This window comes from Lithobates pipiens, unplaced genomic scaffold, assembly GCF_037356315.1.
Source record: "Lithobates pipiens isolate NorthernLeopardFrog02 unplaced genomic scaffold, aLitPip1_a1.2 Scaffold_28, whole genome shotgun sequence".
Lineage (NCBI taxonomy): Eukaryota > Metazoa > Chordata > Amphibia > Anura > Ranidae > Lithobates > Lithobates pipiens.
This window is the reverse complement of record NW_027507789.1, coordinates 18,379,488-18,398,530: the sequence shown is the minus strand read 5'-3', so window position 1 is coordinate 18,398,530 and position 19,043 is coordinate 18,379,488. Positions and strand designations below refer to the sequence as shown.

Genomic DNA, 19,043 nt, shown 5'->3' with positions numbered 1-19,043 from the left:
TGGGGGTATGGTGAGTTAAGTAGAGGTTTTGTGGGGGTACAATGTTGCTACTGCGTATATAGTTGGGTAGGTGGGTTAATTACATCTATGGTCAGGTGGAGGAGGGATGGCATAGATTAGAGTACAGGATAGTGGAAGGTTCAGGATTTGTTTTCGCTGGATGAAGATTAGCAGCCGCTCAGGATTCGGAGATGCTGATAAAGACTAATTGGCCACACACTGAGATCCGCAGGTGAAATATCTGACCCCATCCAGCCGCCTCCTGCTACATAGTGGCGCCACAGACTACACAGAGGGGAACATTCCTAAATCCTTTCAAGAGAACCTGTTATTAACCAGCCAGTGCAATTTGCCATCTCCCCTTTGCTCAGTTACACAGCTGGTTCTGGGGTGGTAATGGGAAGGTGGGGGCACATGTTCATCCTCTCCACCCTGGTACCGGCATAACTCTTACTGAAGTCCAGTCATACTGGATGGTGCGAGCACCACAGTGGTTTGGTAATCATAGGTTCTCTTGAGGCACCTGAGGTGTGTTTATACCGTTCACACTCCATGTGTCTGATTTTGGTCATTTCACCACGATAATGTCCAATCCCCATGGCCCTATCTCAAGAATGGGAGGTTGGGCCGCGTAATGAGCAGATAGGTCTGCCTGGGCCCCGAATCGTCCAACAAGCTGGGAAGTCTCTGCAATAGGCTTCCAATATCTTGATCTATATGGCAGGAGAACGAGATGGGGGAAATTTAAGGCTTTTTCCTTGTATCGTCCTCCTGTATCTAGAGAGGAATCCATAATTCACGTAAATCAGGGAAATTAATCTCATGACTATTTTCGCCGACATTCCTGGAACATGATCCGGTCAGGTCTCAGATTTCCACTGGAGATTACTTGCCGGTCAGCGCTCCGTCAACACGTTGTTTATTTCCTCCGTAAACACGCGACGCAGACTGAGGACTTTGTTATGATAAACGAAGAGGGGGCTTAGCTAAAATTAATCTCCGCCAATGTTGGACGGAAAATCAGGAATAATAAGAAATACAATGTTCCCCCCATCAGCAACTCCCAGGACTTCCGCAAACCAACAATAGTCAACCAAATGTCATCATGCCAAGTTGGCGGTTGGAATGACTCTAGAGGATGGAGATGAGGCCCCTTCTGATCAATGAGTAAGTTGTATAAGCATGGCAGCAACAGAGCCTGTGTGTGGATTGAGTATTGTGGGAACCATGTGGCTGGGTGATAGGCCCGGTGTTAGGTGTACGGAACACCAGCCATGATCCATGGCAGGGAAGTAACATTGTGATGGGGGGGAGGGGGGGTTCTCTAATGACGAGTCACTGATGGCTGCTTCCTGTACGCAAATGCTGATATGTATCATTGATAACTCCATACATGCTCAGTAATGTGTCAGTGTAACCCTTCCGTGTATCTATTACTATCTTAGTACTGCCCCTGACAATGCTTTCATCTGCTTTTCTCTCCAGAAGTAAGGAGCCGTTTTTGTTCGGTCCTTATCCGGGGTCATCCAGAAGAGAAATAGTCAACACCCAGGATAAATTCAAAAAGCAGTCTTCATTTTATTGAATTGCATTAATTGCAATTGTAAAAACTACCAACGTGTTTCGGCCGTCAAGCCTTAATCATTTACTGCCGAAATGCGCTGAATGTTTTTACAGCATAATTTAATAAAAGAAAGACCGCTTTTTAAATTTATCCTTGGTGCCGACTATTTCTTTTCTGGATCATTCATTGTAGAGGCATCGGAAGCCCCACAGCCTGGAGTTGTGGATTTAAAAGGTGGTAATGCTGTTTCTCCATTCCATGGTCATTGTCTACTTCCTGGACTAATATGTGAGCTCAGAATAAATCTCGGTGCCTGTGCAGTTCTTGGCTGCGTTCACAAATGCTTCATACACATCAGCCCCTCTCGCAGCCTCTCGCCACGTCTCTTGCTACAAAGTTACAATGTTGCAATCTGAACACTGGAGGAGAGGAGACTGAGGAAGTGCTTTCCTTTGCCTGCAGCAGACTGATGACATCATCTCCATCATCTCAGCCTAGGCAAAATCACTGACTGAAGCTTAAAGATGGCTTTGTAGAAATAAAAGGTGGAACTTTTCTAAAAAAAAAGTAATTCTTCATGCAGAATTGTAAAGCTACTGACAGGTCCACTTTGCACATTAAAGCGAATGAAAGCAAGGGGGTAGGTTGCGCTATGGAGTTTGTTGTACAAAAATTATATAATGTAGGCAAGAGCAGCCTCTATTTAATTTCCATCCAATGGATGGAACAGTAAGACAAATAGGGAAAGGAAATAGATTTGGCGCTATACCTTTTTAAACCAACTAAAATATAAAAATAAAAATATATAAATTTTCCAGCGTGCTGGCTGATAATTTAAAGTAGAGATATAAAATCAGTAGAAGATCCAAAATAAAAATAAATAAGAATTAAATTAATAAATAATGATGTGATACACTAAAATGACATTAATCCATCAATCTTGAATGGTGAATACAAAAATATATCTATAAGGAAGTATGCTATTTCTTTACATGCAATTGCTAAAGTGCTTAGTGACTATGACAAAAACTGTGACAAAACCAAGTGTCTTTGTTTACAAAATCAGGGCAAATATCATAAAGTAAGTGTTCAGCCCAAAAAATTGAAAAATGCAAATGATGAAAAAAATGAAAAAATAGTGAAACCAGTGGAAAAAAATTGTGAAACCAGTGGGAAAAAATAGTGAAACCAGTGGAAAAAATATATAACAGCTGTAAAAGTTGCGAAGATTCCAAAAAAAATTAATTAATAGAAAATTGAGTCCGAAGTAAAAAGCAGTGATATGAGATAAATATAAATAAAAATAAATATAAAAATGAAAATTAAAATTAAAATAAAAATAAAAATGAAATCGGATGGTGAAAAAATCTTCTACGTATAGGAGAGGAGTGGAGGGAGTGACTTCGATTTCCGTTCCCAGTGCCCGGTGAACATTTATGAATTTTGCTCTCACCAGAGGTATGACCCCCCATCCGGGGTGGATCAGCCTTCACAGTATAAGCCACTGTGTCGCTTCCTGGGCTGTCTCTGCTGTGGTGCTGGGGGGGTCCCTCGTTCCTCCGTGGGTGTTTTATACCTCCTTGCTGCAGCGTCTCTCTGCCCAGATTCCTTTCACATGTGTGGTCTATCTGTGCTCACCTATCACCAGATATCTGTGCTCACCTATCACCAGATATCTGTGCTCACCTATCACCAGATCACCTATCACCAGATAGGTGAGCACAGATAGACCACACATGTGAAAGGAATCTGGGCAGAGAGACGCTGCAGCAAGGAGGTATAAAACACCCACGGAGGAACGAGGGACCCCCCCAGCACCACAGCAGAGACAGCCCAGGAAGCGACACAGTGGCTTATACTGTGAAGGCTGATCCACCCCGGATGGGGGGGTCATACCTCTGGTGAGAGCAAAATTCATAAATGTTCACCGGGCACTGGGAACGGAAATCGAAGTCACTCCCTCCACTCCTCTCCTATACGTAGAAGATTTTTTCACCATCCGATTTCATTTTTATTTTAATTTTCATTTTTATTTTCATTTTTATATTTATTTTTATTTTTATTTATATTTATCTCATATCACTGCTTTTTACTTCGGACTCAAATTTCTATTAATTAATTTTTTTTGGAATCTTCGCAACTTTTACAGCTGTTATATATTTTTTCCACTGGTTTCACTATTTTTTTCCACTGGTTTCACTATTTTTTCCCACTGGTTTCACTATTTTTTCCCACTGGTTTCACTATTTTTTCCCACTGGTTTCACTATTTTTTTCCACTGGTTTCACTATTTTTTTCCACTGGTTTCACTATTTTTTCCCACTGGTTTCACTATTTTTTTCCACTGGTTTCACTATTTTTTCATTTTTTTCATCATTTGCATTTTTCTATTTTTTGGGCTGAACACTTACTTTATGATATTTGCCCTGATTTTGTAAACAAAGACACTTGGTTTTGTCACAGTTTTTGTCATAGTCACTAGCCTTTAGCAATTGCATGTAAAGAAATAGCATACTTCCTTATAGATATATTTTTGTATTCACCATTCAAGATTGATGGATTAATGTCATTTTAGTGTATCACATCATTATTCATTTAATTCTTATTTATTTTTATTTTGGATCTTCTACTGATTTTATATCTCTACTTTAAATTATCAGCCAGCACGCTGGAAAGTGTATCCATGGAGGCTACCTTGTATTCATACATGGAGGCTACCCTATATCTATCAATGAAGACTGCCTTATATCCATCCATGGAGGCTACTTTATATCCATCCATGGAGGTTACTTTATATCCATCCATGGAGGTTACTTTATATCCATCCATGGAGGTTACTTTATATCCATCCATGAAGGCTGCCTTATATCCATCCATGGAGGCTACCTTCTATCCATCCATGGAGGCTACCAGATATCAATCCATGGAGGCTTTCTCATATCGATCCACGGAGGCTTTCTTATAGCCATCCATGGAGGCTACTTCATATCCATCAATGAAGGCTGCCTTATATCCATCCATGGTGGCTACCTTCTATTCATCCATGGAGACTACCATATATAAATCCATGGAGGCTACCTTAATCGATCCACTGAGGCTACCTTATAGCCATCCATGGAGGGTACCTTATATCCATTCATGGAAGCTACCTTATATCCATCCATGGAGGCTACCTTATATCCATCCATGGAGGCTACCTTATATCCATCCATGAAGGCTACCTTCTATCTATCCATGGAGGCTACCTTATATTCATCTATGAAGGCTGCCTTTTAGCCACCATATACAATAGACATAAGAGGCGGAGTTCCTAATTTGTCTTATTTTATTAGTCGGCAGCAGACATGGCAGTCACCTTGTGCTGCATCACCATGGCACTCACATTGGGTGGATACATATCCACATACAAATGTTCAATAAAAGATCACACCACCATCTACTCTACCCAAGTGGATGGCGCCATATGGCCGCTGACCTCATTAAATCTGGGGGAACCTGGCCAGCCATGGGTCAGAGGCCTCCTTTAAAGGACAACACAAACTCATAGTTTGTGAGGGTGTAGGATATTTCCTGCCTATGCCTTCATCACTCAGTATGTGTGCTGCGCATAATTAAAAGTTTAGCTGCTTCTACTGTGTTCACATAATGATGGAGAGGATGACCCCCTCCAGATCCTGGCAGCGTTCGTGGAATTTGGAGTCCACGCCCCCCTCCTATATATATACAGAGGATGAGAGTCTGCTGACTCCACTTCCAGCTCTGCCTCCTCTAAGAACGATGAGTGTGGCTGTCCTCCTCTGGCTCATCCTCATCCCTGTGCTCATCTGGGCTGCCTTCCTGCGGAGGAACAGGTGAGTGCTGATCACCTACCTGGGGGTGGACTGTGTTGAAGGTGAGTGCTGATCACCTACCTGGGGGGGACTGTGTGAAGGTGAGTGCTGGTCTTCCCCCAGGGGTGGCTTTATGTGGGAACAGTGGATAACTTTCCTAGAAGGACTATGGAAAGAGTGCAGATACCTGGAGAGACTAAGTACAGGTAAGGAGCATGGAAAACTTACCTGAAGAGACTGTGTGTGGACAACCTACCTGGAAAAGTGTGGATAACTTACCAACAGCGGCTGCACGCAAAGGGTGTGGATAACTTACCTAGAGGGGCTACACACAAAGGGTGGGGATAACTTACCTAGAAGGGTTGCACGCAAAGGGTGGGGATAACTTACCTAGAAGGGTTGCACGCAAAGGGTGGGGATAACTTACCTAGAAGGGCTGCAGGCAAAGGATGGGGATAACTTACCTAGCCACTTAACCCCCGGACCATTAGGCTGGCCAAAGACCAGAGCACTTTTTGCGATTCGGCACTGCGTCGCTTTAACTGACAATTGCGTGGTCGTGCGACGTGGCTCCCAAACAAAATTGATGACTTTTTTTCCCACAAATAGAGCTTTTTTTTGGTGCTATTTGATCACCTCTGCGGTTTTAATTTTTTTTGCTATAAACAAACAAAATATATAAAAAAAAAATTTTCCTCAGTTTAGGCCGCTACGTATTCTTCTACATATTTTTGGTTAAAAAAAACGCAATAAGCGTTTATTGATTGGTTTCCGCAAAAGTTATAGCTTCTACAAAATAGGGAAGGGTTTTATGGCATTTTTATTTTTATTTTTTTATTAGTAATGAAGGTGATCAGCGATTTTTTTATTATGACTGCAAAATTGTGGTGGACACGTCAGACAATTTTGTCGCGATTTTGGGACCATTCACATTTATACAGCGATCAGTGCAATTAAAATTGTATTGATTATTGTGTAAATGTGACTGGCAGTGAAGGGGTTAACACTAGGTGGCACTGTAGGGGTTAAGTCTGTCCTAGGGATGTGCTTTAACTGTAGGGGGAGGGGCTATCTGTGACACATCAATGATCCCAATTACAGGGAGCTATGATCAGTGACACATAAAATGTGATAAGCTGAGATCAGGATGATCTCTGCTTATCTCAGAGCATTGCAGGTTTAATATACCGAGATGAGTGCTGGAGAACTATTTTTTTCTCTTCTCATCTCAGAACACACAACGGCTGCATTGACTGCAACAGAAACGGCATGTTTAGTAAACAGAGATGCCACTTTATCTCTGTGCTTCTCTTTCAAGTTCTCCTTTCTGGCTTCTCCAGCCCAGAGGTGGAGATATCAGGAGATCTCTGCCAGAGAATAGCTTCTTCCTTCTCCCGTGGCCAAAAATGAAAGTAAAAGCTTTCTTAACTGCAGTGAAAAATATACCAACAGCAGGTTACAAATACATTAACTATAAAATTACACACAGAGATTATACATATATGTGTGTGTGTGTGTGTGTATGTGTATATATATATATATATATATATTTGTGTGTTTGTGTATATATATTTTCTAAAAACTCACGGAACGGATCGTTCCTGGGATCAGAGTCACGGATTGGATAATTTTTCGGATCAGCAAATAATAATTGGCTGAGCATGACTGGGTATCGCTGATTATGGCAGGGTATTGGCTGGGTATGACAGGGTATGGCAGAGTATTGGCAGGGTATGGCAGGGTATTGGCAGAGTATTGGCACGTTATTGGCAGGGCATGGCAGTATTGGCAGGTTATGGCAGAGTATTGACAGGTTATGGCAGAGTATTGACAGGTTATGGCAGAGTATTGACAGGTTATGGCAGAGTATTGACAGGGTATGGCAGAGTATTGACAGGGTATGGCAGAGTATTGACAGGGTATGGCAGAGTATTGACAGGGTATGGCAGAGTATTGACAGGGTATGGCAGAGTATTGGCACAGTATGGCAGAGTATTGGCACAGTATGGCAGAGTATTGGCACAGTATGGCAGGGTATTGGCAGGGTATTGACAGGGTATGGCACAGTATTGGCACGGTATGGCACAGTATTGGCAGAGTATTGACACGTTATTGGCAGGGCATTGCAGAGTATTGGCAGGGTATTGGCACGGTATAGCACTATTGGCAGGGTATGGCAGAGTATTGACAGGGTATGGCAGACTATTGGCACGGTATGGCAGAGTATTGGCACGGTATTGGCAGGGTATTGCAGAGTATTGGCAGAGTATGGAGGGATGACTGTGACTGCAATTGTTACAGAGCAGCGCTGTGGACACTACAGATCCAGCCCACAGCGCTGCTTCTATCCGATCTCTCCCCTCCACTTTACAGAAGGGAGAGAGGAACCGACGTTTGTTTACAAGTGATCACTCCATCATTTGACAGAGTGATCAAATCGTAAACGGCTGACGGGTGCACCAAGATAGCTGCCGCTCCAGAGCTAGGCCGAAGCCGCGACCTTTCCTAAGGCCGAGACCGCGGATCGCTGCGTGTGCCGATCCGAACAGGGTGACCCATTCGAATCATGGATCAGTGACGATCTGTTGCACCCCTAATATATATATATATATATATATATATATATATATAATATATATATATGTATATATAAAGGCAGTGTTGTGGCTACAGAAGTACAACTGATGCTGTAATTTTGACAGCTGCGCAGATGATGCATCGCTGATAACGCAAGGTGACTGTAAAATTAAGAGCATCAGATGAGTCCAGTACACACTGCGTTTGCATAAGTGTATATGTTAATACACCTGTGTGAAAAACGCCATATATACTTTACACACACACACACATATATATTATTATTATGTATTTATTTATTATTATTTTAATTGTTAATTTAATATTTTTATTGTTATGCTTTTTTTAAATTACTTTGAACTATTTAATATATATATTTATTGTTTTTATATGAATGGTGCATATCTGCATGACAAATAGGGTACTATCATTTCAGAATACACCATTCGCATAAATATGCACATATGTTATGTATTAATTAGAATCTTTTACAGTTATGGGGTGTCTGTTTATTGGGTAGGGGGGTTATATCTTTATTATTAACTTAATATGTGCAGTGTATGTGGAGTGCTTCGTATTTCACTTTGGGATTCTGATACTGAAATCTCCTGAGCTATCGTGAGATTACAGAAACCGAAGCCGTTCAGGATTCTCAGAGCGTTTGTAGATCACTTCTATTCTCAGTGGGAGAAGTGATCTACATGATATATTAAACTGCCACATGGGTGAGAACAAATATCTCCGAGAAGAGCAGAGAACTCGAGAGATGTAAAATATCAAAATATACTAAACGGACACCACTGTCGCTAGGCAGAATGGGGCGATGCTTGTTTACATTAGTATCTCCCCGTTCTTCCTCTCCGTGAGATGATCGCGGGTATCCCCGCGGACTCCATGTCCGCGGGAACCGCGACCCGACTCACGGAGCTCCCGGCGCGCACGCAATGGCGCAAATTTAAGAGGAAGTACAGGTACGCCCATTTGCCCAGTCATACCATTCTGCCGACGTACATCAGCGTGCGACTGTCGGGAACCGGCTAGAGGCACTGCACGCGAAGGGTGTGGATAACTTACTTAGAGGGGCCACATGCAAAGAGCGTGGATAACTTACCTACAGTGATGCACGCAAAAAGTAAGGATAACTTGCCTACAGTGGCTGCACGCAAAGAGTAAGGATAACTTACCTACAGTGGCTGCACGCAAAGGGTGGGGATAACTTACCTACAGTGGCTGCATGCAAAGAGTGTGGATAACTTACCTAGAGGGGCTGCACGCAAAGGGTGGGGATAACTTACCTAGAAGGGCTGCACACAAAGGGTGGGGATAACTTACCTAGAGGGGCTGCACGCAAAGGGTGAGGATAACTTACCTAGAGAGGCTGCATGCAAAGGGTGGGGATAACTTACCTAGAAAGGCTGCACGCAAAGGGTGGGGATAACTTACCTAGAAGGGCTGCACGCAAAGGGTGGGGATAACTTACCTAGAAGGGCTGCACGCAAAGGGTGGGGATAACTTACCTAGAGGGACTGCACGGAAAGGGTGGGGATAACTTACCTAGAGGGGCTGCATGCAAAGGGTGGGGATAACTTACCTAGAAGGGCTGCATGCAAAGGATGTGTATAATTTACGTAGAGGGGCTGCATGCAAAGGATGTGGATAACTTACCTAGAAGGGCTGCACGCAAAGGGTGGGAATAACTTACCTAAAAGGACTGCATGCAAAGGGTGGGGATAACTTATCTAGAACGGCTGCATGCAAAGGGTGGGGATAACTTACCTAAAAGGGCTGCATGCAAAGGATGTGTATAATTTACCTAGAGGGGCTGCATGCAAAGGATGTGGATAACTTACCTAGAAAGGCTGCACGCAAAGGGTGGGGATAACTTACCTAGAAGGGCTGCACGCAAAGGGTGGGGATAACTTACCTAGAGGGACTGCACGGAAAGGGTGGGGATAACTTACCTAGAAGGCCTGCATGCAAAGGGTGTGGATAACTTACCTAGAGGGGCTGCACGCAAAGGGTGGGGACAACTTACCTAAAAGGGTTGCAGATCATTTAGGAGGAAAAGTGAGTGCTGATAACCCACATGGAAGGATTGTGTTCAGAGTGTGGATAGCTTACCTCAAGGGACATCTTACGTTAAAAGACTACCTTACTAGGAGGGACTGCATGCAAAGATTGTAGATAACTTACCTGGAGGCACTGTGTATGGGGACTGCATATAACTTACCTGGAGGCACTGTGTATGGGGACTGCATATAACTTACCTGGAGGCACTGTGTATGGGGACTGCATATAACTTACCTGGAGGCACTGGGGACTGCAGATAACTTACCTGAAGGCACTATGTGTGGGGACTGCAGATAGTTGAGGAAAAGGTGTGTGTGCTAATGAACTGCCTGCAGACCGTGGATAACTTACCTGGAGGGACTGTGTGTGCAGACTGGGTAGATCTTACCTGGAGGTACTGTGTGCAGGTGAGTGCCAATTTTATGTACAGTTGTGTGTGGGGGGTTTAGATTTATTTTATTTTTTTTCATACTTTGTCAAAATGTTATATTACAGTCCTGCTGGGTGCTGTACGATGATTGTAGAGTAATGTTGTGCCTTCTGTTAGAAGATAAGAAAAAACTAATTTTCCACTGCTTATTATTAGCAACAATATGCATGTAAAATTAGAAGCGTGATTTCTACATTGTTTCAATCTAATGCACAGCACTATGATCTGGATAGACATGACAGGTTTCCTTTAAGGGGGTGTAATGTGGATGAGCGCAGATAGAGGGGTGTATTTATATAATTTCAGGTCCTATATTACAGTGAACAACAGAGTTGAAATCCAGGGGTCACCTCCTCCAACAGAGGGGAGAATCTGCTGAAATCCCCCTCCTACTCTGGGCTTCCTTAATGCGACAACCGTCATCGCTGTGTAATGGTCTCCTCAGATTTCACCCACAGAGGTCACAGAGATGTTACATATTCCTGTGTGTGGGCAGATTGAAACTATTACCATCTGGGGTTTCCTTCCCTCCACTCAGCCGTCACACACATGACCTCATGGAGTGGCCTGCACAAACCAAATGGGATTCTGACCTCCACTCAATGACTACCATAAAGCAAAACATGATGGCTACCATCCTGTTGTCCACTCTGCCTGGTCTGATGTATGGGGCTGTGCCTAGTGTCTGGTCTGATATACAGAGTTGTGTCCTGTGTAATGTACAGGGCTATGCCCAGTGTACAGAGCTGTGTGATGTGCCAAGCCATGCTATTGTCTGGTACCATACTATGCCCAGTCTTCTGTACAGACCCATCCATGGTGTCTGGCTTGATGCATGAAGTTGTGTTCGGTGTGATGTAAGGGCCCATGCCAGATGTCCAGTTTGATGTACAGAGCCTGGTGTCTGGTCTGATGTACAGAGCTGTTCCTGGTGTCCTATAAAAAAATACTGGTGTCTGGTGTGATATAGGGAGACATGCCTAGGATCTGGTCTGATGTAAAGTGCTGTTCTAGGGCCCGGTATCCTATACAAAGCTGTGTCTGGTGTGACGTATGGAGCCGTGCCTGGCCTGATGTACGGATCTTTTGGCCAGTGTCCTGTGTGATGTACAAAGCCCATGTATGGAGTTGCGTCCGGTGTAATGGACCCTTCTGGTGTCATGTACCAAGCTTGTGTCCAATGTGATGTACAGAGCCATGTCTGGTCTGATGTGTAGAGCCGTTCTTGGTGTGTGGTATAGCGTACCAAGCTGTTACTGGTGTCCAATGTCCTGTACAAAGCTGTCCCCTGTGTCTGCTTTGATGTACGAAGCCGTGTCCAGTGTCTAGCCCAGTGATTCTCAACCAGGGTTCCGTGGAACCCTAGTGTTCCTCCAGAGGTTGCTAGGGGTTCCTTCAGCATTGGGCCATTTCTGCCTCTCGGATAAGTTCCCACCGACACCATTGATCTTTTTATCTATCTGTAAGGAGGTGATTCTTCCCAATGACCACAGGTATAAGGACCATTCTTCCCACTGACCATCACAATCACTAATATATGGTGAGTTGTAGATTTCTAATTGTTAGAAGGGGTTCCCCCGAGACTAAAGAACTATTTCAAGGGTTCCTCTGGGTTGAAAAGGTTGAGAAAAGCTGGTTTAGCCTGATGTTTAGATCTATGCTGATGTATGAAGCCTTGTTTGGTGTCCAGCCTGATGTATTGACCCATGCCTGGTGTCATTTTTCGACGTATGGAGTTGTGCCCAGGGTCTGGTTTGATGCAAGAAGCTGTCTGGTGTCCAGTGTAGGGTTGCCACCTCCTCCCTTTAAAACCGAAACACATATTAATTATACAAATTCTCTAGCTGATTAAGGTGGTGATTAAACTCACTTAGTGGCTTATGTGCATTAAATTATCCTCCGAACCTGTGTAATTAATGTGTTCGGTTTTTAAAGGGATGAGGTGGCAACCCTAGTCCAGTGTGATGTGTAGAGCCATGCCTGGTGTCTGGTCTGATGTACGGAGCTGTACCCAGGGCCGTTTTTAAGGCAGGGCAAAAGGGGCAGCTGCCCTGGGCCCTGTCATTGTTGTGGGGCCCAAAGCAGCTGCCTCATACTTGCCAAATATCCGTCAGAATATCCGTCGGACCAAATTTTCCAACATGTTGGAAATATTTTCCGACAAACTGGTCCGATCGGACATACTCCGAACATGTGTAGAGTATTTTGATCGGACAAAGTGCCACGCATGCTCAGATCAAACTCCTACACCAAAGCTATTGGCTACTAGCATGAATGTAGTCCCGTCATAACGAAATAACGTGATTACGTTCTGAATGATCGGATTTTCCGACAACTTGATCCGACCGTGTGTATGCAACAGTTTTGGACGCAATCCGTCGGACAAAATCCAACGGATTTGGTTGGCAGAATGTCCGACCGTGTGTACAAGGGCTTAGTCCTGTGCTGTGTCTCAATATCTCAGTGTGAAGTGCTGCTACTAATGTTGCCCAGCTCTACCCTATTGTGGTGTACAGATGATTTACATGTAAATTACCGGAATTCATATGTAAATAGCGGTAGCATTCATATGTAAATAGCAGCGGCCGGTGACATTGATATGTATATAATGCCCCCCTGAGGTCATATACACAGTAATCTCTAGCAACTAATCAACAAGCAGAAATCATGTGCTGTACCTCTAGCAACTAATCAGTGAGCCGTAATGTGTGCTGTACCTTTGGCGACCAGTCAGTGAGCGGTAATGATACACTGTAACCACTGGCAACCAATTGCAATAGCTGCCTGATCTGATTTTGTAAACTGAATTTGAGTCTAGCTGCTATTTATTGTATGTCTCAGAGAAGGTGGAGAGCGAAACTGTATGGGGGGGGGGCCAAGAAAATTTTTGCCCAGGGTCCAATCAATGTTAAAGACGGCCCTGGCTGTACCACATGTCTGGTGTGATGTACAGTAGTGGTTCTCAACCTCAGTCCTCAAGTACCCACCAATGGGCCATGTTTTCAGGTTTTCCTTTACTTTGTACAGCTGCTTTAAATCAATGACATGGTATTGATAAGAAGAGCTATTTTATCTAAGGGAAGTTCCCAAAATATGGCCCGTTGGGGGTACTTGAGGACCGAGGTTGAGAACCACTGATGTACGGAGCTGTTCTTGGTGTCCAGTGTGATGTACAAAGTCCTGTCTAGTCTGTATGCAGCAGGGCTGGACTGGGACAGAAATTTGGCCCTGGACTTCATCCAGACCGGCCCTCTTACATTTTGAGTGTCCCATCGCCAGCCCCCTTACATCAGAGTGTCCTATTAGCACCCCCTTACATCAGAGTGTCCTATTAGCACCCCCTTACATCAGAGTGTCCTATTAGCACCCCCTTACATCAGAGTGTCCTATTAGCACCCCCTTACATCAGAGTGTCCTATTAGCACCCCCTTACATCAGAGTGTCCCATTAGCACCCCCTTACATCAGAGTGTCCCATTAGCACCCCCTTACATCAGAGTGTCCCATTAGCACCCCCTTACATCAGAGTGCCCCATTAGCGCCCCCTTACATCAGAGTGCCCCATTAGCGCCCCCTTACATCAGAGTGCCCCATTAGCGCCCCCTTACATCAGAGTGCCCCATTAGCGCCCCCTTACATCAGAGTGCCCCATTAGCGCCCCCTTACATCAGAGTGCCCCATTAGCGCCCCCTTACATCAGAGTGCCCCATTAGCGCCCCCTTACATCAGAGTGGCCCACTGAGCCATCGGCCCACCGGGAAACTCCCGGTAGTCCCAATGGCCAGTACATGCCTGTATGCAGCAATGTCTGGTGCAATGTACGAAGCCATGTCTGGGTCTGATGTATGGAGCAGCACCCGGTGTCTGGTCTGTTGACGGAGCTGTGTGTGGCGGTTCCTGGTGTCCGGCCTCATGTACAGATCCATGCTCATTGCTCTGGGATGGCTGGTTAGGATCTGGAAGGTAAAAGTGATATGCAGCCACAAATCCTGAATGTGGTTTTATGTCCTTGTAGGAGGAAGAAGGAGCCCCCACTGGACTGTGGACTCATCCCATGGTTGGGTCACGCACTAGAATTCGGGAGAGACGCAGCTGCCTTCCTGACACGTATGAAAGCCAAACATGGAGACGTGTTCACGGTAAGTGTTAATTGCACGTTGTTCATAGAGTGTGCCGTCACCAAGGATTCTAAAAGATGATAGAGTGGCTGCCATGATGGTTAGGTTTGCTTCGTAGATTCCTGTAATATGACAGCTTGGTGTGGCAGGAATGGGTCACCTATACACTCTCAGCAATGGACATGCCATTCCACCGGATTCTGTCATGTGACCGTAAGTGGTAATCCTATGCATTCCTGGCCCCCTCGGAGTCTGGCCCATGCTACCATCCATTGGAGCGCCACACCCTCCCAGGCGGCACCAATAACACTTCTCTGTTTGGAAAGCATTAAAGGGATCCTCTCCTGAGACAAATATGCGTGCTGCCATTGCCGGGCTCCTTCTGAAAATTCTAGTTTGTCGTTATGATCTTTTTGCTTCTGCCCTAATTCACAAGTATACTGATTATGTTTGTACTTCTTCGTTCCTACATGCCTTTTTTCAGATCAGGGGCTCTAGTATTGAAGCCAGGGTATGAACGTGACAGCCAGGCAACTGGCATTTTTTTAGACTAAGGCCAGCACTATCAGCCTCCATATTTCTCACAATGAAGTGTCTCTTTGAAGGGCAATTCAAAGTTGAATTCATCTTCCGGTATAAAGACGATTATCCCCGGCATGTCTCCTCCTGTGCACAGCTGCCCCAGGTGATTTCTTCTCAACTCCCAAAAATTCCAGTGATTGTATTAGGATCTTCTAATACAGAATCATTTTTGCTCCACCCAAAACCTGTCAGAAGTTATTATTTTTACTGGCGAGAGGCTGGAGAAGAGATCAGATTCACATGTAGTTCACAAATGGTACAGTGTGGGTGGACAGCCTTGTCCTGCAGTGTTCAGTGTTTTGTAGTTTTTTGGGTACAATAGTGTAGTGTAGGGGGTATACTTGTGATAGGTTGTGTGGTTTGAGTGGAGAGGTTGTGTTGTTATAATGGTGATGTGTGGTTGTGTGTGTGTGTGTGTGTGTGTAACAAGGTCCCAGGCCTCCTTCAGTCTAATGAGGGTCAGAGATAGCCGACATCCTTCTGTATGTGGTGGGTTGTGAGTAGGGATGAGCCGAACACCCCCCGGTTCGGTTCGCACCAGAACTTGCGAATGACCCCCGCGTTCGGTACGAACGTTAGAACCCCATTGAAGTCTATGGGACTCGAACGTTCGAATTGGAAAGTGCTAATTTTAACGGCTAATATGCAAGATAGTGTCCTAAAAAGGGTTTGGGGACCTGCCTCCTGCCTCAGGGGACATGGGTCACTGCAAAAAAAAGTTTTAAAAACTGCCGTTTTGGCGGGAACACTCATTTTAATGACGATTAAAGTGAAAAAAAAAAAGTGAAATATTCCTTTAAATATGGTGCCTGGGGGGTGTCTGTAGTATGCCTGTGAAGTGCCACGTGTTTCCCGTGTTTAGAACAGTCCCTGCACAAAATGACATTAAACGGAAATAACACCATTTAAAACTGCTTGCGGTTTTAATGTTATATCTGGTTCCTGCAATATGGTTGAAAATCATTGAGAAACATGGCATGGGTAGCCCTCCCTGCCCATTACCAGCCTATTTGGGTCTTGTACGCATATTAAGGGGAACCCCGTACCCATATTAAAAAAAGGAAATGCGTGTGGCCCCCAGGCCCTATATACTCAGAACAGCAGTATACAGGCGGTGCAAACAAGACAGGGACTGTGTAGGTTTGTTGTGTTAAGTTGAATCTGTTTGTCATTTTCAACCGGTACATTTTTAAAGTGTAGCTCCAGTCAAAAAAACTATCTTTAAGCTTTTTGGAAAACATAGGGAAGGGTTATCACCCCTGTATAATTTGTTTTGTCGTCCATCTTTTTTCATCTCACTTGCTGCTGTCTCCTTGCGTTTGCAAGTAGGAGATGTTTGTAAGTTGGATGTTTGAAAGTAGGGGCCTGCCCTATATTATAGCGGTATGTACTGGGTACAGAGCACGCAGACAGCACGCACTATCTCCTAACACTACTGACTGCAAGCTCTATTATTAACCACTTGTTAGCCCAATGTTTGCATAAAGTGAAAGATGAAGTTATGCTGAGTAAATAGATATCAAACATGTCACTCTTCAAAATTGCACATGCCCGTGGAATGGCGCCAAACGTCGCTACTTAAAAAATCCCCATAGGCTACGCTTTAATTTTTTTTTTACTGGTAACATGTTTTGAGTTGCAGAGGAGGTCTAGGACTAGAATTATTGCTCTCGCTCTAACATTCTCGGCGATACCTCACATGTGTGGCACATGCGAGCACATGGGGACATGGGCGCTTTAATTTTTATTTTATTTTTTTATTGTTCATTTTACTTTATTTATGTTAGTTTGACATTTTTTTCCCCAAAAATATATTTTTGATCACTTTTATTCCTATTACAAGAAATGTAAACATCCCTTGTAATAGGAATATGGGGTGACAGGTCCTCTTTACAGTGAAATCTGGGGGGTCAATATGACCCCACATCTCACCTCTAGGCTGGGAAGCCTGAAATAAAAAATAAAAAAAAGATTCTGGCTTTGATCGTACTGGCGAGTTGGTAGAAGCACCGGAGGGCGGTGAGGGGTGGGGGGCGTCTATGGCTGGGTATTTCAGGGTATCACCGAGTATGGCTGGGTATCTCTGAGTATGGCTGGGTATGGCAATTTATGGCAGGGTATTACAGAGTATTGGCGGGGTATTGGCGGGGTACTACAGAGTAATAGCAGGGTACTGCAGAGTATTGGGGGGTACTACAGAGTAATGGCAGGGTACTGCAGAGTATTGGGGGTACTGCAGAGTAATGGCGGGTACTGCAGAGTAATGGCGGGTACTGCAGAGTAATGGGGGGTACTGCAGAGTAATGGGGGGTACTGCAGAGTAATGGGGGTTACTGCAGAGTATTGGGGGTTACTGCAGAGTATTGGGGGTTACTGCAGAGTATTGGGGGTTACTGCAGAGTATTGGGGGTTACTGCAGAGTAATGGCGGGGTACTGCAGAGTAATGGGGGGGTACTGCAGAGTAATGGGGGGGTACTGCAGAGTAATGGGGGGGTACTGCAGAGTAATGGGGGGTACTGCAGAGTAATGGCAGGGTACTGCAGAGTATGCACTGGTATTGCAGAGTATTGGCAGCGATGTGGGCACTGCAGATGCAGCCCACATCGCTGCTGACACCGATCTCTTTCCCCTCCGCTGTACCGATCGGTACAGAGAGGGGAGGGAGGAACCGGCGTCATAACATGACGCCGGTTTGTTTCCAAGTGATCACTCCGTCATTTGACGGAGCAATCACGTGGTAAACGGCCGCTATGAGCGGCCGTTTACCGTGATCCGTGATGCGCCGGGTCCTGTGGACCCGGCGGTCACGGATGCTCTCGAGTGCGCACACCTCGGGGCACGCGAGAGCAGAATTCTGGGAGGCCGTTAATTAACGGCCTCTCAGAGTTAAACAACCGCCCTGAAGCCGTTAATCGGCAATGGGCAGTTGTTAAGTGGTTAAAGCTAGATCACTAGCTATATAGGTGAGGTGAATATAGTGGTGTATACTGCAGTCAGGGCACAGACAACAACCACTACACAGCAGCAAGATAGGAAATCAGCCAAAAACGATTGGTGTGTACTGTGTTGAAGGTACACAGAACACCCACTGCTTCAGATGCTAAGTAACACACTACACGAAGCCGCCTCATAGGCGGCCTTATATAGTGTGGGGCGTGCACTACACAGCCTGAGCTATGTTTGGCCACAGGCAGGATGCCTGTGGCCAATCATGGCTCTCCTCGCTGCCGGCGCTGTGGTTGGCCAAGCATGCGGGGTCACAGTGCATGCTTGGCCAATCATCGGGCAGCAATGCACTGCGCCAACGCAGTGCATTATGGTCCGCGCGCGCGTCACTCGAATTTCGACGCGAACGGCCAAAACGTTCGGAATTCGACTCGAACACGAAGCTCATCCCTAGTTGTGAGGCATAGTGGGTGTAATACAAGATAGATTCATTGGGCGCCAGACACTTCTTGAATGCAAAGAGATTTTTATTTCTCTTAACAGAACTTTGGGAGAGAGGGTTAGGGCCAGGACACTCTTAGGTAGTTGCAATGTTAATTGGCAGACTCTGAGACTTCAACAGGAGGGCAGCCATGCAGGGAAAGGCATCCAGCAAGACGCCACATTGGTATGTGTAGGAATGCTGTCTCCTATGGCAATAGTCTTTAACAGTTTCTAACACAAGTTGTAACAGTTTCTTTGCTTCCACTACAATCACTTCTTGTAGTTCTTCAGCCCACTGAGCTCCCTCACTAGACTAGATGATTCACTGCCAATGAATCCCTTGAGCTCCTCCAATCTTTACTGTGGTATCTTCCTCAAGCGTCACCCCCGCCTCTCTGCTCAGTCCCTAGCTTGGCACTCAAGATACTTCTCATGCTTCACCC

The 19,043-nt window shown here is 45.0% G+C and overlaps 1 protein-coding gene across 1 annotated transcript in view; it reads left to right on the top strand.

Annotated features, from left to right (window-relative positions):
* Positions 1–5,325: 5,325 nt before the first annotated feature.
* Positions 5,326–19,043, top strand: part of PTGIS (prostaglandin I2 synthase) — a 30,465-nt gene continuing 16,747 nt past the window's right edge. Inside the window, exons 1-2 of the mRNA XM_077458806.1 lie at positions 5,326–5,415; positions 14,486–14,609. Of these exons, the coding sequence (XP_077314932.1) occupies positions 5,342–5,415; positions 14,486–14,609 (198 nt within the window). The 5' untranslated portion in view covers positions 5,326–5,341. The remainder of the gene's footprint in view (positions 5,416–14,485; positions 14,610–19,043) is intronic.